Source organism: Girardinichthys multiradiatus, chromosome 6 (assembly GCF_021462225.1).
Source record: "Girardinichthys multiradiatus isolate DD_20200921_A chromosome 6, DD_fGirMul_XY1, whole genome shotgun sequence".
Lineage (NCBI taxonomy): Eukaryota > Metazoa > Chordata > Actinopteri > Cyprinodontiformes > Goodeidae > Girardinichthys > Girardinichthys multiradiatus.
This window is the reverse complement of record NC_061799.1, coordinates 22,815,193-22,841,803: the sequence shown is the minus strand read 5'-3', so window position 1 is coordinate 22,841,803 and position 26,611 is coordinate 22,815,193. Positions and strand designations below refer to the sequence as shown.

Below are 26,611 nucleotides of genomic sequence, written 5' to 3'. Positions count from 1 at the left end.
CAGTCTCCTCTTAACAGTTGTTCTAGAGATGTGTCTGCTGCTAGAACTCTGTGTGGCATTGACCTGTTCTCTAATCTGAGCTGCTGTTAACCTGCGATTTCTGAGGCTGGTAACTCGGATGAACTGATCGTCCGCAGCAGAGGTGACTCTTGGTCTTCCTTTCCTGGGGCGGTCCTCATGTGAGCCACTTTCTTTGTAGCGCTTGATGGTTTTTCGACTGCACTTGGGGACACTGTCAAAGTTTTCCCAATTGTTCAGACTGACTGATCTTCATTTCTTAAAGTAATGATGGCCACTCGTTTTTCTTTACTTAGCTGCTTTTTTCTTGCCATAATGCAAATTCTAACAGTCTATTCAGTAGGACTATCAGCTGTGTACTGTATCCACCTCCTGCACAACACAACTGATGGTCCCAACCCCATTTATAAGGCTTGAAATCCCATTTATTAAACCTGACAGGGCACACCTGTGAAGTGAAAACCATTTCAGGTGACTACCTCTTGAACCTCATCAACAGAATGCCAAGAGTGTGCGTAGCAGTAATCAAAGCAAAAGGTGGCTACTTTGAAGAACCTAGAATATAAGACATATTTTCAGTTGTTTCACACTTTTTTGTTCAGTATATAATTCCACATGTGTTAATTCATAGTTTTGATGCCTTCAGTGTGAAGCTACAATATTCATAGTCATGAAAATAAAGACAACTCTTTGAATGAGAAGGTGTGTCCAAGCTTTTGGTCTGTACTGTACGTTCTTACCTTATAAAAGCTTAATTATTAGAGACATCATGATCGAGTGGATTGGCATTTTGAAGTATTTGGAGTAGGATTTTAGTCAGATATAATGTTTTCATCCCATACAAAATGTAAGGACTCTACTCCTCTTGGCTGGTGGGAATATTTGTGATGACCTTTATCACGGAACTACATTGCCGCCTAGTGGTTTCTAAGTAGAATCACAATAATTTAAATTTCTTGTCTGATGAAGTTAGTGGGTTTTAGTTATTTCGGGAGATTGGGTTTGATGTTACTGAAAGGCTTCAACAGTAGTATTGGCATGTCAGAGTTGATACAAATTAAATTTAATCATCATGCCTGATGTAATCTTAAACGCAGCATTGTAATATGTGACTTTGCTAAAAGCAGTGTATTTTGTCAATCTCAGAGACAAATTGCAGCGACTTTAGCTTGACAGTAATTACCCATCAATGTTAAAGACATAAACACAGCACTTGTTTGGAAAAGAATGGTGAAACAGACGAATTACATTATTACTTCGCCCTCCTGGCCGTAGGGGGCGACATTTGTATCATTATTTACTCGGTCCACTTGGTGTTTTAACTCAGGTCCATCATGGCGGCTAACAGAATATCATGTATGGGGTTAAATGCCCTCATTTACGCACCGAAGCAGGTAACATACCTAATTTCAACACAATTACAACACACATGTTGTGACTTGAGCTGCAGTGTTGTGAAGGCGGCTCTTAGTTCTCTGACTGGAAAGCTGTCGAGATAGCAGTGAAAATCTTAATGTTCCGACTGGCTTCGTAACGTTAGCTTAGTTGCTAATGCTAGTTGTCATAGACAGTTGTAAGGTTTATGTTACTTAATGCACTGAGATCGTCTGTGTTGCGGTGAAGTAAAAAAACAGAGGACAGTTTAAGTTTATGCTAATTACAAATTATTTTTGCATCGACCGACCAAATATTCATACATTTTTAAGAAAAAAAAATTATATAAGGTTTTAATTATGATGGTTTACTGAGATCTGGACTACTGTACAGTATGAAATGATTTATTAAATTATACGCTTATTTCAAATCTAAAATTGCTGTTGGTAGCAACATTGCAAACTTAATGTATTACAGTAATTAATTTCTAAATGAAAACACTAGATATTGCAAGCGTTACGTTCTACCTATTTGGAAGACTATGGTTCATTGATAATAAAAAGCCAAAAATGTGTTTATCAGAAAATTAGAATATTAAATAAGACCTATTAAAAAATAATACAGAAATGTCAACCTATTCAACAGTGCCACAATACAGTATACTGAATGCACACAGTACTTGATTGAGGGTAATTTGCTTGAAACTGCATTCTGATGATCCTATAGTTCAAGCAATGTAAGGTTAAACTTAGCCTTACATTGCTTATACCTTATCTTATTTTTTGCCTACAATAGAAAATATGTTTTAACATTTTTGGTCTTATTTGAAAGTTATAAAGGTCACAAGCTGGTTGATGACCATAGGTGTCTGTAAGAGTATAACAACAATGGATTAGTACCATAATTATACTATTTCAGCTTGGCTCTGTCTGCTGTTACACAACGTAAACCGTCTCTTGACACATTTGCACACATCTAATCTGCATTTTGTAGTTCAGATCTGCTTTTAGTTTTTTTCTAATATAATTTGGAAGAAACCTTGGCTGATTTTCTACAAAGCTGGGACTGATTGCAGGTATATGATGCACAGGCACTGAGGAACTGCTGGGGAGTAGTGGCACAGGCAAGAAGTTACTATGTTGACTGGAGGATGCTGAGGGATGTCAAGAGAAGACAGATGGCCTTTGAGTACGCTGATGAGAGGATACGTATAAATGCACTGCGAAAAAACACCATCCTGCCCAAAGAGCTTCAGGTAGAGTTCATTACTAAACTAACAATGTATACTGAAAAAAAGGTCTGCAAATATTCTTTGTATAACGGTGTGGCTACCAATATAGTTGTTCTCAAAATAGGAATAAGATCATTTTATCATTTGTAGGGATTTATTTCTTTCAAAAGGAAAAAAGTAAATATTGTACTTTCAAATTATTGAAAGTATCAATTGAGAGCTAGTTTGGAAACTTTATTTTACTTTGTTTGCAGGAAATAGCAGACAAGGAGATTGCAGCACTACCCAGAGACAGCTGCCCTGTGAGGATACGTAACAGGTGTGTGTTGACTTCCCGACCTCGGGGAGTGAAGAGAAGATGGAGACTGAGTCGTATTGTCTTCCGGCATCTAGCTGATCACAATCAGATGTCAGGAATCCTGAGGGCAAGGTGGTGACTGTGGCTTTGTTGGACTTGGTAGAGAGATTGTGTCAATAAAAACTTGGCTGTTTGACATCAGCGTTTCAAACTTCTGGATATATTTTGTTTGCTGTACAGTGACATGCATTTGTTTTCCTCTGGGAATGAATAAAAAATAAAAATATTATTGAAGAGAAAATATCAGTTTCATTGACTGTACACATAAAAAGGGTCATGATTAATTGGCAGTGATTAATAACACTTGCTGTAAAGGATCTGTCTTTCATGGATTGTTTTATTGTTTATTAACAGATATACACAAAGCATGTCAAAGACTTATAAAAACAAAACTTTATCTTTCTGTTAGACTTATCACCTATGTCGGAAATATATTCCTAGCTATGCAATGATAAGAAGAGGCTATAATTAATTTTAAGGGTTCTCTCAATAAATATAAGGTGAAATATAGCTGAATAAGGTTTTTTTTTTAAAACACATCTTTGTTTATAACTGGGCAATAACCGCTGACTTAATTATATTTGTTAAAGAGGTTATGGTAAAGTATTTCTAAAGTCCAAACAAAGTTGAGTAGTTTTTGCTAGTTGGCTAATGCTATTGAGGTCATATTTCTTATGGTGTCATTGATTAAATCGCTAAAGTAGTGCCAGATTTGGGGAAAACAATAAAATTTATTCATACCAAAAAATATTGGAAAAGTTAGTGATGAAGTTATTCAACCCCAATTAATGCAACATGAAGCTTTTCAATGTGTCAAGGGACACAAGGGTTTCACAAGATGAGTCTTTTTTTTTTTTTTTTCAGCATCAAGCAAATAAAAACTGATAGAGGCCAGCAATCATGCATGGACACACAAAAAAGGTCATTGAGGCAGACCTCTGTGAAGTTTGAAAAAAGCCATTATTATTACCATTATTTGTGAAGTCAACCAAAAATTATATTATGAGAAGACTGTGATGAGACAGGAAACATACATTGGAGTCTGGAGCAATGAAATTAGCTTATGTTGCCTGCTGTGTCCAAAATAAGTGGCTTAAGATCAGCAAAACAGAGGACGACATAAAATTTGGTCAGCTTTTGGTTTATCAAGAACAATTTATTTCCTGAATATCCCTTATGACCATGTCTTCCATATGCAAGTCAAACCAATTTGTGGGACTCCATCCATGTATCCTTTTACACTTGGATTAAGAGTCCAGACATTAAACCCATCAAGACCCCATCAAGTGCTGCAATCTCCTCTCTAGCTTCTGGTGCCCCACCAGGGTTGTGTCCTCTCTACACAAATGACTGCACCTCAGCAGACCCGTATGCGAAACTCCTAAAGTTTGCAGATGACACCATTGTTAATGGTCTGATCCAGGACAGTGATGAGTCTGCATACAAACAGAAGGTGGATCGTCTGGTCCACTGGTGCAATCAGAACCATCTGCAGCTAAACCCGCTAAACACAGTGGAGATGAGGGTGGACTTCTGGAGAACACCCCTTACATTGCATCCCATCACTATTCTTAACAACACTGTGTCTACTGTGGATCACCTCCGGTTCCTAGAAACCTCCCTTTCTCAAGACCTGAGGTGGTCCTCACATTTAGGCACTGTTCGGAAGAAGGCCCAGCAGAGATTGTACTTCCCACGTCAACTCAAGAAGTACAAGCTTCTACAGGAGCTGCTGGTCATCCTCTACACTGCCATCATTCAGTCTGTTTTATGCTCATCCATCACTGTGTGGTTTGGCTCATCTACAAAGAGGGACAGGGCCAAACAGGTCTAGGGTAAAAAAAAAAAAAAAAAAGAGCAGCTTTCATCTCTGCAGATCCCACATGTCTTGGACACAAACTGTTCAAACTTTTGTCTTTGGGGCGGCGCTCAGCGTTCTAATGGCAAAAACAAGTACAGAGATAGTTTCTTCCCCCAAGCTATTTCTTTGAGGAAAACAACACCTTACAGCGAGACTGGTTAGCTACTCTGCTGGAAACGAATAAGCATATCTGCACTACCACAAACCTGCCTTCCATCTTTTATACACATAAAAAACACACTTGTATACTGTTCCATGTCCTTATTTATTTTATTAACACATTATGGTTGTTGTTAGGACTGATGTTGATTTACAATATGAGCGATGGAAACAGAGGTCAAAGTCTTTGTTTGTGCACACAAACTTGGCCAAAAAAGTTGTTTCTGATTCTTAACGGTGTTAAGAGTTCATGCAGGCCTGTGGGTGGCGGTATTGGATATTTAACCCTGGCCAACCAATAGCAGAAAGTAGACGAGGTCATTCATTGGCTGGATTCAGTGTTGCCAGATTGGGCGGATTTCCGCCAAACAGGTTGGCCTGGAAAAAATGTTTCACATTTGGCAGGTTTTTAGAAAGTATTCATAGGAAAATACTCTCAAAATAAGTGTCAGTGTGTGGCAGATAAGTAAACACGTACACAATGAAGAAATGCTGTGCACTCATGTCATTAGGTAACTTATTTTGAAATATATAGGAACTGTCGAACTTGACGTAATCAATCAGTGATTGTCATTGTTTAATCAGGTGTCACTGTAAAATGTCAGTTGTAAACGCCTCAAATGGGGTTAAGAGTTAAATCAAGCTATATTGGGGTTGCTTGTGCCTTTACTGTTAAGCTTTGACTAGACGTTGAGAGGACAGCATCATGTTGTCGGGGGAAACTACAAAAACCATACTTAAAGGAGGCCGTGGATTGCCCTGTCCTAAAGGATGACTCAAAGGTTTGTTGCGAGTATTGTAATACAGAATTCGGGACGCAACTTCATGATTTAAAAGTACAGGGCGCGTAACAGTTGTACGCTTTTAACATTGGGATAGTTTATATTGAGGTGGGCGGGTTTTACGTTGGGTTTGGGATGGAAACTGGCAATCAAATCTGGCAACCCTGGCCGGGTCCATGTTGCAGGGTAAAGGTAGTAACGACTGTAGCAGGCAAGCTAACATCTGGGTACAGCTCAGAAGTACAAGACCGTAATGGATTTAAAAGAACAGGTGAGCCCCGAGTTAGGTTACAGTCAACTGACCGAAAATTAATAGTTTAAATGTACATACTTGAATTTATCTTCCTTCCGTGACGGCAATTTAGTTTACATTAGCTAACTTTAACAATTACATAGACGACACAAAAAAACTATTTGAGCTTTACGGTTTCGAGCTCACAACTCGAGTAATCTGTAATTTCTGATTTAAAACGTTCATTCTCTAAATGTGACGTTAGTATCTGATTATTGCTTGCAGTGTGCGTCAATATATCGGGTGTTAACTAAGCTTTGAATGGAATTTGCCAGAACATTCTAGCATCTTTTAGCTAGCAGGCGACACCAGTGCGCAGTCTCGTGGGTTACGGTTTCTAACTGCTTTGGCAACTAGATGAAAGTCACGTGGTTTTAATACATTTTCGGAAACGCACTGATTGTAATAGATATTGTTTAATGTTTTGTCAGGGTAATCTTTTGTCTAGTCACTTCTTGCTGCTACAAGAAAAGAGAGGACTATTGATTCCTCAAGTCCACATTTGCTTATCGTATTAAAGATATTGGCTGTTTACTTATGGAGGGCTCAGAGTGCAAAATTACAATAAATAAATAAGTCGTGAAACAATTATTTAAATGTCATTAATTTAATAAAACCGGAAACAAAACACACTCATAATTTATTAAATATAGAGTTAATTATATTTGCCTCAATTAAATATATTGGTTTCACTTTAAAAAGCATAAGTAATTATTTTCATGATTTAATAAATTATTTCACGTTCCTGTGTTGGAAGCACATCATGAACTAATTTTAAACTGTCACTGTTACTCTTCAACACGCCCTAAAGTTCAATTGGTTAAACCGCACAGCAAGGCCAGAGTAATCAATGCCAGAAAATGGGTTGACACAGAACCTGTTAATACACTCCAATTCTGTAGGTGGGGCTATTTACCATGAATTAGGAACAGAGGCAACAAAAGCTTGACTGCGTAAGCGTTTGGAGAAATTCCTTACTGTTACCCCACCTGGGCACAATGAGTGAGGTTTCAAAATCATGTCCAGGGCTTCTGAGAGAAGCAGCGAATATGATTGATGAAGCTTGAAGAAAAGCTTCACAGCCCCTGTAACTCTGGCAAAAAAAAAAAGAGCAAATGTATCCAAATTCACAGGACTTATTGTCCATGATGAGAGGAATAAACACAGTGAAGGACTTGTTGAAAAATAATTTGTTACCTTGTTATAGAGGGGGAACTGAGGGCTGAAATATTCTGTTCCCCTTTGATGTTCCTTTAAACATTTTTCCCTCTTTTTAAAAGCGAGGAAATATTTCCTCATACGACAGGGTCAGTATGTTTGATATAGGAATATGGAAAGTACTTTAATAATACATCTGTTAGAGTTGATTATTTTAGACAAAACATCAGACATTACCGATCAAAAATTAGCTACTAGAAATATCTTTCATAAATCCAGTATTTTGTCATATTTCACAGTAGAACGCGATTTACCAGAATAATAAGCTACACTCTCATCTTTTCAGGAAGCCTGACGTTTCGTGTCCAGCAGAGTGAGCATCCATTGTTTTATATTAGTAATTTAAAAAAAAGTATAAATAAACGTGACGTGCTGGAAAACAGTGTTTGGTGGCTGACAAAATCTTGGTCAAAAAGAGCAGTAATAACTCCAAGAGGATCTATAATTTCTTCAATTCTTCTTGCCACATAATCTGAAAGAGCGTCACCCGCTTCTAATTGTTCGACGAGGTTCACAATATCTCTTCAAATCCTTAGAAACTTCACTCAATTCCTCCTCAGTGGGCGCCACCATGTTTCAACTTCAGACCAGAGCAACTATCCTTCCTTGATTGGCCTAAACTCTGCCCTTCTGACTTTGTGTGACAGTTTAAATTAATTCACGATGTTCTTCAGCTGAGGAACATGAAATATTTGTATTAAATCGTGAAATAATTGTTTATGCTTTTTAAAATGAAATCAAGATGATTAATTCTATATTTAATTCATTCTTAGTGCATTTATTTCCAGTTTTATTAAATCAATGAAACATTTATGTAATTATTTCATGACTTATTTATTTATTTGTTGTAATTAGGCACTCTGAACCCTCCATATTTATTTATCTGTTGTCATCATGTTTATTAGTAAATTGAACATTTTTGGTTAAGGGTTTTTAAAAAATACTTTAAATGATCTCCAAAAGTATATGAAAATGTTTTGGGTTAAAGCCACTGGAAGTGTAAAGAATCAGGATAATCTTCAATACTTACATTCAAACAATATAGGCAAATCATTTTTAATGTGTATATATAAAAACGTCAACCATCATATTTGAACATAGAAATAGCATGTTTTTATCCACTTAAAATTTTAATTGGATTAGATTTGAATAGATTTTGGCCCGCCTTTTTCAAAATACCTGCGGATATTATGTCAATTTTATTATTATTGTAACCAACCTGCTGATGGACAGCTATTAAAGTGTTTTACCTAGATTATTATCAAACAACATGACTGTTGACTTGATTGTATGGATGATGTATTGTTTTCCTTTCCAACTTACTTCAGTCAGAAATTGATAGGCCTTCTGTTTGTATCCTTTTGCTCATATGCACAGATTGATTTTGTCAGCAGGCCCTTAGATCAGGTGTAAAAACACATTTTCAGTGGCTTTTGACACTGCTTTTGTGCGTTTTGTTTTTGTTTTTCTTTCATTTCAATCTTTGAGGCATGTGTCAATCTGCCTCTATTATTTTAAGTTCTATATTATTCTTATCTATGTCTTGGTTTGATCAGTTTTAGTACTTGACAGCCATTTGGTTAATCAAATTCTTTGTTTTTAATGTGCATTATAAACTAAATGGTTTTGGAGTTATCAGGGTTCGCTATGTTACTTTTTAACATTCTTTCACTCAATAATTTTTTTTTTTTTCACCCATTTGAGGGGTGAAAGGCCCAACATAGTGTAACTTGCAAAATGGCACTGAGCTGAACTTAAAACTATCCCGCTTTCTTTGTCCAACACAGATCAGTCAGCTTGAAGCAGACTTGCAGGAGTTAAGCTCGCTTTTGGAGAAGGCAGAAAGGAAAAGGGTACAGGAACTGTTAAAGCAGGAACAAACGAAGGTAGAGAAAGAACTAGCAACCAAACGACAACAGCAGGAGCAGCAGGCTAGGCGAGAGGCAGACCCATCTGCAGCATCTAAAGCAGCGTACACCGTGAAGATCACCAACTATGGTATGTCTGTTTTTAAATTGATTTATCAGGCAGTCCATCAGTTAAACTGCATGCAAGAGCATGAGAAGATTTTTCCACTGTGACACTTAAATTTCCTGCAGCATGGGACCAGTCCGAGAAGTTTGTGAAAATCTACCTGGATTTGAAAGACGTGCACAAACTTTCAGCAGAAAGCGTAGAAGTGAACTTCACAGAAAGGTAACATGATGATTGACAAATAAAATCTCCTCTGTGTATTTCTCATTTGACAAAGTGTAAAGTTGCAGTTTCTTATTGTTTCTCTTACAGGTCATTTTCTGTGCTGATAAAGGACCTAAATGGCAAAAACCATCAGATGACTGTTCTTAACCTGTTGCATGCAATTGATGACAAGAACAGCGAGAAAAAGGTGAGTAAAACTTGTAATACAAGAGTGTACCTTACTTCCAGCCCAGAGCTTCTTCTTTTGATCACTTGATCCTATGTTCATTGTCCCACACATGGAGGCCTGGCAGTTTCTCCCTGGTGTGCAGTAAACTACATATTAAACAGCTAGTTTGAGGTCCAGCCTCTTGTCATTAGGTGTCCAGTTTGTTTCAAGAACTTTGCTGCTTGAGCTTTTTATTTCTCCATCTTTTGGACAGAATTCATTTCTGCTTTTTCATTTTGACATCTACAGGTCAACTCCTGTTTATCTTTCTTGTCCTATTTACTCTCAAAGAACATCATCTTTTGTGGTATAATGACTGTGATCCAGGTCCACCAATTTAAAATATCTGTCACCCTTGTTTGAATACAAAGAATGTTCTTTATATCTTTCTCTGCTTCATATAGTATGCTCCCTAACAAATTAAACTTGCTTTATATCGGTTTATTTTTTCTAGAACCATTCATCTTCTGCCATGTCAAATCAACAAGCCTCCTTAAAATATTTTTCTGCGTGACGTTTTTATATTTGGGGATTTTTGTGTAACTTGAAGCTCTTGTTTTTCTTTCAGGTCAAAACAGACATGGTGTTGGTCATGTTAAAAAAGCAGACAACAAAGAAGTGGGAGTGCCTTACAGCAGTGGAGAAACGGTCAAAAGAGAAGGAGTAAGTTCAAAACCTATTAATAGACTTCAAGCTAAGGAACGCTAGCAAACACAGGAGCCTATATGGAGCCTATGACAGTAAAATAACGGTTGCTTTATTCAATTTAACATCACAATCAATACAAACATAACCTGATTTAACAGTTATTAAAACAAAAACACTAACCATATTGGGAGATTTATCAGTTATCTATAAAAACTGTTGAGCTTTCTTTTCTTAGATCCGCAGGTTTTCAGTTTCACACCTCTCTGCATGTTCAAAAGGAGCACAGCTTTAAAAGCTTGTTTTATCTCACCTCACTGTGTGCCATGATCTACTCTCATCTTCAGAAATGATGTGAACAGCTGAGAAAGGCATACACATACCGTTGAAATATAAACTACAATATTCTCATACTGTGCCTCAACAGAAAACCCTCTATGGACGAGAACGCAGACCCCAGCGAGGGTCTCATGAGCGTGTTGAAGAAGATTTACGATGATGGAGATGATGAGATGAAGAGAACTATCAACAAAGCCTGGACAGAGTCTCAAGACAAGAAGAAAAAAGGGGAAGATATGATGGACTTCTAAATGTTCCTCCCTTTTTTTTTATACATAGTGACCAAATGAGAGCTTTCAAAGTTCAAGCGTGCATGAGCTAAATTTAAAAAAGTAGAGCTCGTCATTTGAGAATATTGTATGGTCCTTCAAAAAAATGATTTTGGTTTTGTATAATTTAAGGTTAGTCATTGGCTGTAATGAATAGGTATCAGTAGATTGAAAAGAAAATGTCCCGTCCAGCAGATGGCGCCCGTTACACAGTGATATATGACTGCTTGCTTAAGATTCCAGCACTTAAGGAGTAAGTTGTGGGTGCTGTAGTCTTTACTTACATTTGGTGGCTGATATGTTTGTAACAGTGCCAAAGTCATACCTCAGTTTTCCTAGAAATAAAGTAATCCAGAAGGTCAAGAAATAAAAAACAGATTTAATGTTTCATTTCATAAATCATAAATAATATCTGTGAAGGCATAACTCTTCTTTTAGATTGTTATAGTCACCTTATTTGAAATGAAAACCAATGTGTAATTCCTTATTTGATCTTTTATATTTTATTCTTGTTGGACAGTTTTTCTTACATGTGTAATGTAGGACTGTTGTCATTGTGTTCACTCTCCCAAACTACAGCTATTGTGAAACTGTTCCGCTTAGTTTTGGACTCGCCATACTGTTTTGTTTTTTTGTATGTGTTTTTTTTTTTTTTTCTGCCATCATATTGGTCATAACATTCAACAAAGATAACACTTTAACCCATTTCTCCGTACATCTGTTCTTTTTTTTCCCCTTTACAATTAAGTTTTGAAAGGGATAGGTTGTGCCTGTTAGACATTTTAATTTTGTGAATTTATATTTAGTTTGCTTTATTTTAAAGCCTTTTAGTGTAGAGCATCCGTGGGTTTTGCAGGTTGTCTCCACCAGGTGGCAGCGTTCCGTAAACGTTTTTCTCGGGGGAATTCTTGCCTTCGGTGAAGCGGCAGTAGTTTGCTGTTGTTTTTCGTAGGTCATGTAGGAATAGCAGCTCTTTTAGCATCTTTGATTATATTTCAGAAACTTGCTGACGTATTGCAGGATTTGTTCGTAGAAAATATCAATCGGTTAACGTTTGAGTTAAAATATGAGATTAAGTAAACGTCCGATCCTTTTAATGGGGAGCTGGGGGTCGGATTTATCAAAAAGAAAAACCTAAAAACGAGGATTAAAATCTGAATTTTAACCTACTAATTTTGACTCACAACTGTTGTGGATGATTGTTTTCTTATGCACCGTTTCATTCATATTTCCTAAACGCCCCGGATCCATATTTCTTTGAGAAATTGACTTCCCCCCCCCACCCCGTAGTGCCTCCGCCCACCCCGTCTCCGTGACGTCACGTCTCGTCTCACTATAAAGCCTCGCAGATCTGTGTCCAGACACGCCACATGGAGATAGTCGGAGCAGAGGGACGTTTAACAGAGCATCATACTACTTTTTGAGCTACACGCAAGAGGAAGGACTAGTACACAGAAGATCGATTTATACATTTAATGGATTCCGGTTGCTTCACCGCGGCACAGCGTATTGCGTGCCACAACATGAATGCGGATCTATTCAAGCCTGTCCCGGAGCGCGGACACCACCACCAGTCCTCTGCCTCGACAAAGAACAGCAGGAATAAACCCGAGCAAAGCAAACCTGAGCTGGCTCAGGTGGTGACGGATCCCAAGACGGGAAGGTCCTACAGTAAAGGGAAGCTTCTGGGCAAGGTAAGGCTGGTCTGATTCTTACATGTGTTCAGATCCTGTTTGACCAGTTCGCTCCGAGGCGGCAGATCCACCCAGAAACTAAACCTAGTGAGACTGTTTGAGTTAGACGCAGATCAAGAGTCGCGGAGTAATATGGTGTATGGGGGGTTATAGAGGTGAAAACCTCGTGGTGGATGTTCCAGATGTACTTTACACCCCATCCTCTCTCCCTGCTTTACGCGTCTTTGATTAATGAATCAGACTCAAGGTGTGCCCAGCTCCTTTTTTGCAACGCCTCATGAGCACAAAAAATGTCAGGAATGAACAGAACATTCCTCGCGTCTTTAAACCCTATGTGGCCTTTTTTTTTTTTTTTTTTTACCACACCTCTATCCTAATGTGGTATTCCTCTGAAATATTTCCGCTACAGTACATTTGAACCCTTTTTATTTTTTATATCAACGTGTTGCTCCATCATGTCATGTATGTGCTGCGGCGGAGGGCAGTGAGCCAGACTCTTTCTCCCTCCTCCTCCCCCCACCCCCTGCCGCAGAGCTGGAAACGTCACTTTCACGGTTAATGAATGCAGCAGTGCGGTGTGCTTCATCCTTCAGGATGTGGAGACACGATTGCATCAAGAAAATACAGGGAGGAAAAAACACATGATTGTCGGATTCAGAGGCGTTTAGACCCAAAGATGTCAATTAGCTTGTTTATGAAATGGTCCATTGAGTAGATTGCTCATGTTTTTCCCTGGTGTGGCTTTTAGAAGATGCTAAATTACAGATGATTGCTATTAATTGCGCTCAGTTCATAGCTTCCTCGGCTGAACGATTTGCCGGGGAGGGTTGATTATTTATGACCATTGCAGGGGTTCAACCATTTTCAACTCTTAATATTTTCCTTTTCAAAGGGTGGCTTTGCACGATGCTATGAGATGACAGACCTTTCCAACAACAAAATGTATGCTGTGAAGGTGATTCCACAGAGCCGAGTCTCCAAACCACACCAGAAGGAAAAGGTACATGCATCTCATTATGCCTGAGTCTGTTGCATAATCCTGAATACAAAATATCTGGATTTGAAACATGTTCTCTAACTGATCTATTGTCAAATCTTGCCAGATTACAAATGAGATCGACCTGCACAGATCCCTGTCACACAAGCATGTGGTGAAATTCTCCCACTATTTCGAGGACCATGAAAACATCTACATATTCCTGGAGCTCTGCAGTCGGAAGGTGAGGGGCTGGAAATCTCCAGAATGATTTGGTGCAGCTTCTTAAAGCACAGAATGTTTGCTCCTTTTTTTTTTTTTTTTTTTTACTTTTACCACAGTTTTGGTTTTCTTCCCGATTTATTTCAGCTCTTTGGGAAATCTCTGTTAAAGCTGCTTTGTATGTCTCTGTAAATTATTAGTCTTTTTTTTTTTTTATCGAGTGGAAATGCGCCGATCCAGTTTGATTCTTGGTCGATACCAATTTTTGTTTTTCTAATTTTGTTTTGACAGGCCCTGTTTTTGTCCTTCTGTGGACTGTAACTAATGGGAATTGAGGGTGGTGGGTCCTATTAATAAGGTAGCAGTTTCTGAATCAAACAGAAAAGGAAGGAAATGCATTTACTCATTCATGCATCTAAGTGTCTGTCCCTAACCTTTACTTTGCGTTCTTTGCTAAACTCAAAGTACATTTTGGTTGATTCATTTCTAGATGAAAAATGGTGAATGTTTTTAGTTTTAGTCTGATTTTCAGATCTAACAAACTGATAGGTGCATCATTGAGTTGTATGAAATCAAATCTACAGCTTTTGTATTTGACAGCTTACTGAAAAGCCCCATAGAGTTAAAAAAAAAAACCAAAGTGTAACCACCAAATCGCGGTTCTATTTATATAATGTCCCTGCCGCTTAAGTGCATACGTTTTGACTGACTGATGCAGGGTTTGACGGTCTACTCATTGCTCTCTTTGTAGTCCCTGGCGCACATTTGGAAGGAGAGACGTACTCTGACAGAGCCAGAGGTGCGATATTACCTCAGACAAATCATTTCTAGCCTCAAGTACCTCCACAGCCGGGGGATCCTGCACAGAGATCTCAAACTAGGTACGTGGACAAGTTCCTGAAACGGCTCGCTAAGGCATCCTGGGAATCTGAGCCATGCACGTGTCCTCTGTGGAATGCTGACTAATGGAGGCTTTTGTCTCTTTCAGGTAACTTCTTCATCAATGAGAACATGGAGTTGCGGCTGGGAGATTTCGGCCTTGCTTCTAAGTTGGAGACAGTTGAACAGAGGAAAAAGTGAGTACTTGATTCTAAAGCAAAAAAAAAAAAAAATCTTTACAAAGTGAAAATACTTGCAAACATTTTGCTCAAGATACAGTTTGAGTGATTTTCCAGCTAAGACCTAAATGCCCCCCTTTTTTTTTTTTTTTTAACAAAGTAGCTTAACCTAAAACCATTACCTCAGTTACTAAGCAGTTTCCTCCCTCCACTGCTTTCCTCCTGCAGGTACCTGACAGAACCAGTTTCCAATTGGCAGTTGTATGTAGGGCTTAGATTAGAGTCTCAGTACTTTGACATCCTGTGGCATACCAGAATGAGTGCTGGAGGAGAAACCAAATGCTTCACCTTGTTCTTTGTCCCTGTTGTGTAACAGAAACTGTTTTGAATTTTACTCAGACAAATATGTTCTTGTTTTCTCAGAACTATCTGTGGAACTCCCAACTACTTGGCCCCCGAGGTGCTCAACAGACAGGGTCATGGCACAGAGTCAGACGTTTGGTCGCTCGGATGTGTCATGTAAGTTTGGTTTAACATATTTTTCTGCCATATGTACTATAGTTGTTTTTTTTTGTTTTTCAAACTGACCAATGGCAGCTCTGGTTTGTCCTTCATAGGTACACTCTGATGTGTGGCAACCCTCCCTTTGAGACGCTCGACTTGAAAGAGACGTACAAGTGTATAAAGGATGTTCGGTACACCCTTCCCTCCACAATCTCCCCCGCTGCACAGAAACTCATCTCGGGCATCTTGCAGAAAAACCCCAGCGACAGACTGACACTAGATCAAATTCTCAACCATGAATTCTTGACCAAGGTATGTCATATCTCAGAGCTGTTGCTATAGTGAACAAATTTGGCAACCTTTTGCCATCTAATGATTGCTGTCTTGCTTTTAGTTGCAGGACAAAAAGTAATCAATAGTTTTCTCATTTTATTTTCAGGGTTTCACCCCTGACAAACTTCCTCCCAGCAGCTGTGTGAAGGTACCAGAGTTCCATCCTCCAAGCCCTGCCAAGAAATTCTTCACTAAAATGGCCAAGAGCTTCTTTGGCAAGAAAAAGGCAAAAGGTAAGCGGCAGCAGCACTCGTGAGCATAACGAACCAACTGTACGTTTTTTTGCTTTAATCAAGTATTTCAAAGGGCCGTTGCTCATTAAAACCGCAACTATTCCCACAGCAGAGAAGATTCCATGCGAGGAAAAAGACGACAAGGACCTTTCCAAGCTGGTGTCGGACATCGTTAAATGTTCCCTCAACCGGCAGATAAGCTACAAAACAGTGGGAGCCAATGAGGTATGTCTTTCAGACTTTTTATTTTTTAATTCTCTGGCTCTTACAAGAAAACAGCAACCTGGTTTAATTGAAAGGGGAAAAATTGGCAGCTAAAACTTAAAGCTGGCACCAGCTGCCACTGTAGCATGTTGGCGTATTTATATTGATGTTAAAACCTCATTATGCATGCTATTAAAGTGGGAACGGATGGATTTCTTTAATACGAAGGGAAGTTCCTTTTTCAAAATATTTTAAAATAAGTTGTCAAAAAGTTAACTATTCAACATAGTGTAACTCTGTGCATTTAATTATGTTAGATGTGTTCCTTTTTTATAAATAAGAAATTTGTCAGCTAATTTAGTTTATATACTGGATTCCTATTGCGAAAGCACACGTTTTTTTTTTAAGCCCGTTTTTTTTCGATGTGGTTTAACGGGGAACTTGATGTTAGTCGGTTTCTTCATCGCATATTTATGTGATGAAGAAACACATGAACACTGTGCTCTTTTAAAAAAAGATTGTCATCTACCACCAGAGCAGAGACTAAATGCCACAGCCGCAGGATGCTCAGTTGGGCCCTCCCCTAATCAGACTGGTCCAGTTTCTATTTATAGAGCCCAGTAGGAGCCACATTGTTTGTTGCAAGGACTGAATGTGTCCTGATCAAAGTAATCAGGATGAAAAACTGAAATCCAGTTGCACTTAAAGTAGTTTTTTATATTTTGGTCCCCATTTTTTGTTTTTGTTTTCATGAGCTAAGCTGATGCTTTCCATCAAATTACTTTGTGATAACATGACATTGGAAGCCAAAGGTGGTTTCAGTTTCAGCTCTTTGCAAGAAGCTGCAAAATTCTGAAACAACAAAACATTATAACCAGTGAAGCGCTGATCATTTATGATGTGGTAGAAGCTGCAACAATGCTGCTCAAGCTAGGCGAGTTTGCACGCATTGACTCCTCTTCCTTCTTGTGCAAGTCTGCAGTTGTTTCTTAGCATGGTACCTTATTCTTTGGGATCTAAATCTGAGATTGTTTTATTAACCATGCCGTTTTCCTCGCAGGGGCCTTCTCCTGCTGATCAGCTGGTCAGCCCTGTGCCTCTGGAACATACTCCTGCTGAAGAGGAATCAAGGAAGTCCATCTCGCGCTCCTTCAAGGGCACCATGGCCAGCAGCACTGAACGTAGGTTTTTTTTTTTTTTTTTTTTGTCTGATTACCTGACCTTTTTTCATTCCTTGCTGATGTTGTAATGGGCATTTTCTCGTTTTCCCTCCAGCATGTGAGGATGTCCTGACTCCTGCAGCTGTTGCTGAAGCTGCCATGAAGGTGCTCAACAACTGCCTGGCCACCATGCCTGCAGGTGAGTTTGGAGCGCTTGGCAATGATTGGCATTCATGTGGTCCATGCATTTGATGTCACAGAGAAACAAAGTGCTGCTCACCTTAACATGAAGCATTGATTTGTGAAGATGAATCATTAATTCAAATGGGAGTTCTTCTAGGATAACTTTTTTTTTTTTTTTTTTTCATCTCAGCCTTTGAAGTCTAACCTTTCTAAGCTGTACACGTGTTGTATTTATTTGTAGAATGCTGATAATGTAAATAACAGCATGTTTCTCAATGCCATCTTTTCTGCTTCTCCCCAGCTACCAGAAACCCACCCTGTTTGTCCAGGCCTCAGTCCTTCCTGTGGGTGACAAAATGGGTCGACTACTCCAACAAATATGGTTTTGGCTACCAGCTTTCGAACCAAAGCATTGGTGTGCTCTTCAATGAGGGAACACATCTCAGCCTTTGTGATCAACGCAAGTAAGTGGTTCAGAAAGGCCTTTCAAACAGTCAGAGATGTGCTTTAAAGATTTTGTTTAATGAACTTGTTTTCCTTCCAAACAGGACGGTTCACTACTGTTTGACCAACAACAAACACTTCACGTTCCCAACCCAGTCGCTGCCTGAGCAGCTTCGCAGCCAGAAACAGATTGTTGAACTCATGGCCAACTACATGGAGCACAACCTGATGGAGGTATGGAAAGTCTTCTGTAAAAATGTCATTCACATAAACCTAGCAGAAAGGAGTCGAAGAGGATCAGACCAAACTTTCTCCTCTCCTCAGGGTGGAGATCTTCCTTGTGAGGAGCAGAGCTCTGGACCCCCTCCTCTGCTGCTTCAGTGGGTGAAGACCGACCATGCCCTTGTCATGCTTTTCAACAACGGCACCCTGCAGGTTCGAGCAAGCTCATAAAAGCTACAAGTAATAAGCTAGTTGGTAAAAGTTTAGTCTCTCCTTTACTTACTTCTGTTGTTTTTTAAATCCTTCTCTTCAGGTGAACTTCTACACTGACCATACAAAGATCATCCTGTGCAAGTCGTCCGACGCCTACCTACTCACCTACATCAGCCGGGAGCGTGTTTCGTACACGTACCTCCTCAGCATGCTAAATGAGATGGGCTGCACCACTGATCTATGTCACCGACTCAGATATGTGGTCCAGTTGCTCCAGCACCACACTGATGCCTGAGAGCACAGCTTCTGAGTTGCAGATACTTCAGGAGCAGCCAGACCAGTTACTGACTTTTTTTCTTTCCTTACTTGGCCTTTGCCATTTTTGTTTACTTAAGGCAGTGCAGAGGGCAGGTGAAGCCTGTTTTAACTGATGAAAAGCTGCTCAACTTGACCGAGTGACGATCTCCTCTGGACTGTTGTTACCAGGGTGATTGGTTCTAATGACCTTGACATTGAGCAATTGTGAAGTTACCCAAAGAAGCGTCTGCCTGAAGGGTTTGTGCCTACCAGTTTTTGCCTCAAACGGTATCCACCTGGAAGGTTTTGATACCTGAAAGAGATTAGTACCTTGCCTGAAACGATGGAGAGAACACATTTACTCACAACCATTGCTTTTTTTTCCTCGACCTTTGAACACCAATGACCCTGCAGGTTTTCAGCTGACGACTGACTGTGCAAGCACGGTATTTCAAAGGTTTCTAAACACTAAAACAAAAAACTGTTCAAATAGCTCGCAATTGAAAAGGGTTGATCTTGTGGTTGAAATGAAGTGAGGCTCGCTTTTTCCAAAAAACTGTTTCAGCAGCAAGTTTTTCCTTCCTGTAGACTGCAACTGTGATATTTTTAAGCTGAGTTGCTTTCAAATTTAAGAATAGTTTGACTTGAGAGAGAGAACCTCCTACCCTCAGTCGGTTTCTGGCCTTGATGGAACATGGCGCACTCTGTTTTTTTTTTTGTTTTTCTTTTTTTTGTTTCTCTGAAAATGAGCCAACAGATCACTTGAGATCTGAGCCTCACACGCACAATATTTCCAGGCTCATTTAATGAAGGCGATACTAAGTCATTGCTTCTTTTGCTGCAATGTCACTTTTTTTTTAATTCAACGTAAATTTCACTGATGCGGTACACAAGATCCTACAGGGATGAACACTGTTTTGCACTCTATACTTCCTTTTAAAATTTTTGAGGACTACATTTTTATGCTCTCACTTGTTAAATTTTATTAGTTTTTAATCAAATATTAAAAGTTTCGGTTTTAAAAATGATTGCATTTTTTTAGTTCACTCGCAGTAGGTGAATGTGTGTCCAATACACAAGTGCCAGGAAACGACGCAGCAGTTGTTTGGGACCTGAGGGTGCGGAGGTTTGGATAAAAGTGCCTTTCTGAGGGATGTCTGTATAGTGCAATAACAACCCTTTGATGAATGTCTAGCTGGCTATGAGCAAGATTTCAGATGGGTTTTTAAAGGTGGAGTTTACTTTTGCTCTTCGAGCCAAGTTTAAAAGTAAACCAACAGCACCACATTCTCACTACCTGGTATAAGCTTTTAGAACAACTGTTAGAAGTATATAGCCCAATTATACCCACTATGGAAAAAAGAATACATTGTACTCTGTTGTACTGTACTGTAATCCTTCCGGTTTACATTGCTTTCTTGATCCAGAGTTGTATCCTTAAAACTGTGACCTGGAATGCAAGTGTTGCTTACATGTGTTCCCCAAAAACGCCCAGTGTCGTGAAAGCCATCTACCAGTTCAGAAGAGTCTTTATTTTTTTTTGGCACATAATGTCTATATTTATTTTTTTATTTATACATGTTCTTTTTTTATTTATTGTGTAAATGTGGTCTTGACATGAGAAAATGTTCAATTCTGATCACCTGTTTTTTTTTTTTTTGTATTTGTTTCGGGGGGGGGAAATGGGATAAAAATAAAGTTTATTGAAAATTAAATTAATGGGCCTTGGGTACTTATGCTTTATTCATAAAAGTTTGGACACACCTTCTCATTCAAATAGTTTTCTTTTATTTTCATGACTATGAATATTGTAGCTTCACACTGAAGGCATCAAAACTATAAATTAACACATGTGGAATTATATACTGAACAAAAAAGTGTGAAACAACTGAAAATATGTCTTATATTCTAGGTTCTTCAAAGTAGCCACCTTTTGCTTTGATTACTGCTCCGCACACTCTTGGCATTCTGTTGATGAGCTTCAAGAGGTCGTCACCTGAAATGGTTTTCCAACAGTCTTGAAGGAGTTCCCAGAGATGCTTAGCACTTGTTGGCCCTTTTGCCTTCACTCTGCAGTCCAGCTCTCCCCAAACCATCTCGATTGGGTTCAGGTCCGGTGACTGTGGAGACCAGGTCATCTGGCGCAGCACCCCATCACTCTCCTTCTTGGTCAAATAGCCCTTACACAGCCTGGAGGTGTGTTTAGGGTCATTGTCCTGTTGAAAAATAAATGATGGTCCAACTAAACACAAACCGGATGGAATAGCATGCCGCTGCAAGATGCTGTGGTAGCCATGCTGGTTCAGTATGCCTTCAATTTTGATTAAATCCAACAGTGTCACCAGCAAAGCACCCCCACACCATCACACCTCCCCCTCCATGCTTCACGGTGGGAACCAGGCATGTAGAGTCCATCCGTTCACCTCTTCTGCGCCGCACAAAGACACGGTGGTTGGAACCAAAGATCTCAAACTTAGACTCATCAGACCAAAGCACAGATTTCCACGGGTCTAATGTCCATTCCTTGTGTTCTTTAGCCCAAACAAGTCTCTTCTGCTTGTTGCCTGTCCTCAGCAGTGGTTTCCTTGCAGCTATTTTACCATGAAGGCCTGATTCACACAGTCTCCTCTTAACAGTTGTTCTAGAGATGTGTCTGCTGCTAGAACTCTGTGTGGCATTGACCTGTTCTCTAATCTGAGCTGCTGTTAACCTGCAATTTCTGAGGCTGGTGACTCGGATGAACTTATCGTCCGCAGCAGAGGTGACTCTTGGTCTTCCTTTCCTGGGGCGGTCCTCATATGAGCCAGTTTCTTTGTAGCGCTTGATGGTTTTTCGACTGCACTTGGGGACACTTTCAAAGTTTTCCCAATTGTTCAGACTGACTGATCTTCATTTCTTAAAGTAATGATGGCCACTCGTTTTTCTTTACTTAGCTGCTTTTTTCTTGCCATAATACAAATTCTAACAGTCTATCCAGTAGGACTATCAGCTGTGTACTGTATCCACCTCCTGCACAACACAAATGATGGTCCCAACCCCATTTATAAGGCTTGAAATCCCACTTATTAAAGCTGACAGGGCACACCTGTGAAGTGAAAACCATTTCAGGTGACTACCTCTTGAAGCTCATCAACAGAATACCAAGAGTGTGCAGAGCAGTAATCAAAGCAAAAGGTGGCTACTTTGAAGAACCTAGAATATAAGACATATTTTCAGTTGTTTCACACTTTTTTGTTCAGTATATAATTCCACATGTGTTAATTCATAGTTTTGATGCCTTCAGTGTGAAACTACAATATTAAAAATATTAGAACCGGGCTGATGTGCTCCACTTTCTTAGTTCTAGTGAGGACGCAGGCAGCAGCGTTCTGGATCAACTGCAGCTGTCTGATCGACTTTTTAGGCAGACCTGTGAAGACATCGTTGCAGTAATCAATTCTACTAAAGATGAACGCATGAATTAGTTTTTCAAGGTCCTGCTGAGACATTAGTCTTTTAATCCTGGATATGTTTTTTAGGCTATAGAAGGCTGACCTTGTTACTACCTTTATGTGCCTCTGAAGGTTCAGGTCTGAGTCCATCACTACACCCAGGTTTCAAGCCTGACTGGTGGTTTCTAGCTGTATTAACTGAAGCTGTGTGCTAACTTTTAGTTACCACTCTTTTAGTTATCAGTGGTGCTGTGGGCCTCTTTCTCTTTCAAAGGCCAAAGGAACTTTTTTGTGGTGCCTGGCATCATGAACTCTTTATCAGGGCATATTTTATTTAAATAAAATGCCAGACCCTACCAGTAAATTGAAAATGGGTCTTCAAATGGTCTTTCAGCAGGAAAATGAGCTTAAACATGTGGACAAATCAACCCAGAATTGGTTTTGGTAGACACAAAATCAACCTTCTTTCATGGTCAGCACAGTCTCCAGACTTAAATCTTATAGAAAATCTATGGGGTGAATAGAACAGAAGTGTTTATAAGAAGAGACCAGTGACTGCAGATGATTGAGAAATTATGTTAAATGTTACAGGAGAAGACTAATTGCTTTCCTAATGGGAATTGGGCAGTTGTACAAAGTAATTAGAGCAGGGGTGCCAACAATTGCACCCTGCTGTTTTTACTTTGAGCAAGGGATTTTTTCCCCCACTGAGTAAAAATTGAAAGTTTGGATTTGTCTAAACTAAACTTTTGAATTTATCGAAAGGCTTTTTACAGACCATTATCAAGGGTTCCTATAAATAAGGTCATTGTTTAATTTGTGCCTGTTCAGAAATGCAGCCTTGGCAGTCGGATAAATCCTACTTGCTGTGATAAAATCTCTGCTGCTAATTCCTAGAATCAAGGCTTCATTGTACACTTGGAGTGTTTTGTTTCTCTTCCTGGTAATGTGATCATTTCAAAGAACTCTTCCAACATTGAGGAGTTACTGTAATTCACCTTTTCAGATTACAGCCTAGGCAATTTTTATTTACTTCTCCGCATTTATCAATTCTGCTTCACAGCAGAAACTTAAGTTATATAAGTCAAACAATGGCATCCTAAGAGTACATGCTGCAGTTAAAGCCCATTTGACTGACAAGAGGGCAACAGGTCTAAAGCTGGAACATGATTTCATAAGTTAGAAACAAAAGGCAAAAACAAGATACGTTTTTTAGGTTTTTCAGGTTTTTCAGGTTGCTGTTGATAACATTTATATGCACTAACAGCAGACTGTTAGTCACATTGTCACATTGTCACAAACTGACTTATAATTTATTTTAAAAAACAAAATAAAGAAAATCAAAGAAATCACAAATGTGTTTATAAATGTATAGAATAGAATAGAATCGAATATATTTTATAGTCCCACAGGTGTGTCAGCAGCAACGTAAAAGGCAAATGTAAGCATACTGGTACTCAAAAATATATATAAAAAAAAAAAACTAAAAAAAGAAAGAGTAGACTGTATCGTAAAGGGAAAAAAAACACAACACAAAAAATGCTTAACAATTATTAGAAATGGTGTTAACTGAGTAAATGAATAAAACCTATAAGATTTAGAGCACAACATACAAACTAATATGTTATCAGCAGGAGGAAGATGAAGATCTTAAGCCTTTAGAATATTGAAAAATTACTAAACAAGCTCCCAACACCTCTGATTCATATTTTATATAAAAATCTGTTTTAGTTTTGAAAGTAGTCACAATGAAAAAAAGCATAATAGTTCTCTGTTTCTGTATACCACTCAATTATGGAAAAAAAAAAAAAAACATGTCAGATTTTATGCACAGATTTTTTCTACTTCCAGCATGGCTTGTTGGTGATCTGTTTGCACCATGAGATGTAGATATATCCTTTCAAGCTGTAAAGGCCTCAAATATTTAACAAAATACTGTATATAACAAAACAAGACAAGTTTGTAACCAAGTCTTCAATACTTCTAATATTAGAAAAAAACTTTAAGTTACAAGCAAATATAACTTCATATAAGATCCCAGTCAACAAACACTAGTCCATTCCTGTCCACTACCAGATCCAAGAGGTCATTTTTTTTGCCATAACTAATAAAGTTTTATGAGACTGCTAATTACAAAAACAATAAAACCTATGTCAGACATTACTGAATCTAATTTGGGGACATTAATTTGGGTGTTTTCTTTTATCTCTGTATAGATGCTGACATCAAAATCCACAAGCAACCCACAGCAATGCCGGTGTTAAATCATCTCCTCATACTATTGAACATAGTGTTGTGTACTTGACGCCAAAAAATACACCTGAAAATATATAAAGATAAAGTAACGTAAAAGGAGTATACATTTTAAAAACAACTATTTGTTTTTATTAATATTTTATTTAAAAATGGCATAATGGTGTGTGTATATCAGTGAAGCATTTAAATAGCAACTTTTTTCATAAAGTGTTCTCATAAATGAAGATACTATCATGTATGTATGTAACAATTTTCTATTAAACATTTTTTGTTATTTCTGAGGTCACCCACCCCACATCAATTATTGGTATCATTTTGATTCAATGGGGATACAGCTACCTCAATATGAAGTAATTGTTTCCTAACAATTTTAGTCTGAATAAACTAATCTGATCCACTTTTTTTTTTTTTTCATTTTCTACCGCTTATTCCATAGTGGGTCGCAGGGGAGCTGGTGCCTATCTCCAGCAGTCTATGGGCAGGAGGCGGGGTACACCCTGGACAGGTTGCCAGTCCATCACAGGGCAGCACACATACAACAATGCACACACTCATTCATACACCTAAGGGCAATTTAGAGAGACCAATTAACCTAACAGGCATGTCTTTGGACTGTGGGAGGAAGCCGGAGTACCCGGTGAGAACCCACACATGCACGGGGAGAACATGCAAACTCCATGCAGAAAGACCCCAGGCTGGGAATCAAACCCAGGACCTTCTTGCTGCAAGGCAACAGTGCTACCAATTGCGCCACCGTGCAGCCCTGATCCACTTTTATAAACCTAAAAAAAGCAGAAGTAGAAGACTGTCGAGAAACATAATTCGTAACCCTGGAAATGGAATGGAAATGCGTGTTTCCATTCCATGCGCACAGCCATCACCACCTACAACAATTCTGAAGAAACCAGCATCCTTGGCATCAAAGCAACATTAAAGTATTTCTGAACTAAACTGAATGAAATTGTATAAAAATGCTATAGATGCTCATTTCTCTTAGCTGTTCCTCAAAATAGGGAAGACAGGAGAACATGCCCCTCAGAAGAACTAGATATGTGTTGATTTTCATGAGTCAGGAAATGGCTAGACAAAAATAGCGAGGTACCAAAAGTTAGAACCATGGTCAGAGCAACAATTAAACCGTTTATAGCAACTGACAAAAAAAGCTGGAGAAGGTAATCTTGAGTGAGGAGGGTGATAATGCGGTAAAAAAAAAAAAAACAGTTTCCAAAGATCACAGTGTTTCAGTGTGAGATTATGCAACTGCATTAAAGAAAATATTTCAGTTAAGTGTTTTTAGGCATCTTTAAAATTACCAAGAAATGCAGAGAGCATTATATGTGAGAGAACATCAAAACCTGCACACACAACCCATACTGTAAATCCAGCTGTACTATTAAGCCTGCTTGATTTAATTTGGAAAGTTCACAAAAACATTAATTAATTTTCTGTAATCCAAACTATAGTTTTAGACCACCACCCTTCCCCTGTCTGATAATTCAACAATAATCCAAAATCTTCAATTGTTGTTTTAGTTATCGACTGTGCTTAATCATTAGTGTTGTTATTTTCAGTTCACATAATCAAATTAGTAACTGTTCCCTTTTATAGACAGGATTTGTAATCCTGTACTCTAAACCTTTCTCTTGCCTTCACTTTGCTGTATCACCCATGTGTGTGTGTTCTCATAAGGTTGCTTTATTAGTGTCATGGAGAATAAATATATTTTAACAACATAACTTGATGTTAAAAAGTATATTCAAGTGCATTTGATTTTCACATTAGCACCCTCTCTGGCGTTTTGAAATACAAGGATGCTTATTTAAGGGAACTTGAAGTGATTATGTTCCCTGTGAGGAGTGCTTATTTCCCCCCACTGTTGCAATCCATAAAACCCTTGAAGAACATGAGTCAAGGCGAAGTGGGTGGCACTCCTAAGGAAGTGTGTTCCCTTCCTCTGTTTCTGTTCCAATGGTCCTCGAGCACGTCTTGGTCCGCCTCTGATGTTTATGGGTGTGTGCTTGTGTTGGTTGTGGTTTACCCTCCATGCGGCATCCAGTTGCTGATGAGACATTCCTGCTTGCTACAGCTGCAATAAGCCCATCGCTCACTCTTATGTACATCACTCACCATTCCTACAGGAAATGTGTGTTTCCTTTCACAAGTCTCCCTCTGGTTCCCATTAGGAGAACAAAGCAAAATAGAGGGCACAACGTTTCTCTGAGTCAGTC

At 38.8% G+C, this 26,611-nt stretch overlaps 3 protein-coding genes across 4 annotated transcripts; all 3 read left to right on the top strand.

The window, feature by feature from the left end:
* Positions 1–1,308: 1,308 nt before the first annotated feature.
* mrps14 (mitochondrial ribosomal protein S14) lies at positions 1,309–3,222 on the top strand. Of its 2 annotated transcripts, none has more exons than XM_047368941.1 (3): positions 1,309–1,412; positions 2,483–2,647; positions 2,878–3,222. In XM_047368941.1, exons 1-3 carry the CDS (start codon positions 1,353–1,355, stop codon positions 3,058–3,060), a joined length of 408 nt encoding a protein of 135 aa, XP_047224897.1. In that variant the 5' UTR covers positions 1,309–1,352; the 3' UTR covers positions 3,061–3,222. The 2 variants fall into 2 exon arrangements, with proteins under 2 accessions (XP_047224897.1, XP_047224896.1); XM_047368940.1 differs by having other exon boundaries at positions 1,320–1,412; positions 2,468–2,647.
* A 2,678-nt stretch (positions 3,223–5,900) lies between these two features.
* Positions 5,901–11,658, top strand: LOC124870212 (calcyclin binding protein). The gene is made up of 6 exons (XM_047368757.1): positions 5,901–6,054; positions 9,081–9,291; positions 9,393–9,489; positions 9,580–9,679; positions 10,269–10,363; positions 10,773–11,658. Exons 1-6 carry the CDS (start codon positions 6,037–6,039, stop codon positions 10,933–10,935), a joined length of 684 nt encoding a protein of 227 aa, XP_047224713.1. The 5' UTR covers positions 5,901–6,036; the 3' UTR covers positions 10,936–11,658.
* A 651-nt stretch (positions 11,659–12,309) lies between these two features.
* plk3 (polo-like kinase 3 (Drosophila)) lies at positions 12,310–20,411 on the top strand. Its single transcript, XM_047368755.1, has 15 exons — positions 12,310–12,647; positions 13,540–13,647; positions 13,751–13,867; positions 14,597–14,726; positions 14,834–14,921; positions 15,327–15,422; positions 15,521–15,719; positions 15,847–15,973; positions 16,083–16,198; positions 17,238–17,358; positions 17,453–17,536; positions 17,822–17,984; positions 18,069–18,198; positions 18,289–18,399; positions 18,500–20,411. The coding sequence occupies exons 1-15, from the start codon at positions 12,429–12,431 to the stop codon at positions 18,692–18,694; spliced, it is 2,004 nt and encodes a 667-aa protein (XP_047224711.1). The 5' UTR covers positions 12,310–12,428; the 3' UTR covers positions 18,695–20,411.
* The last annotated feature ends 6,200 nt before the right edge of the window (positions 20,412–26,611 follow it).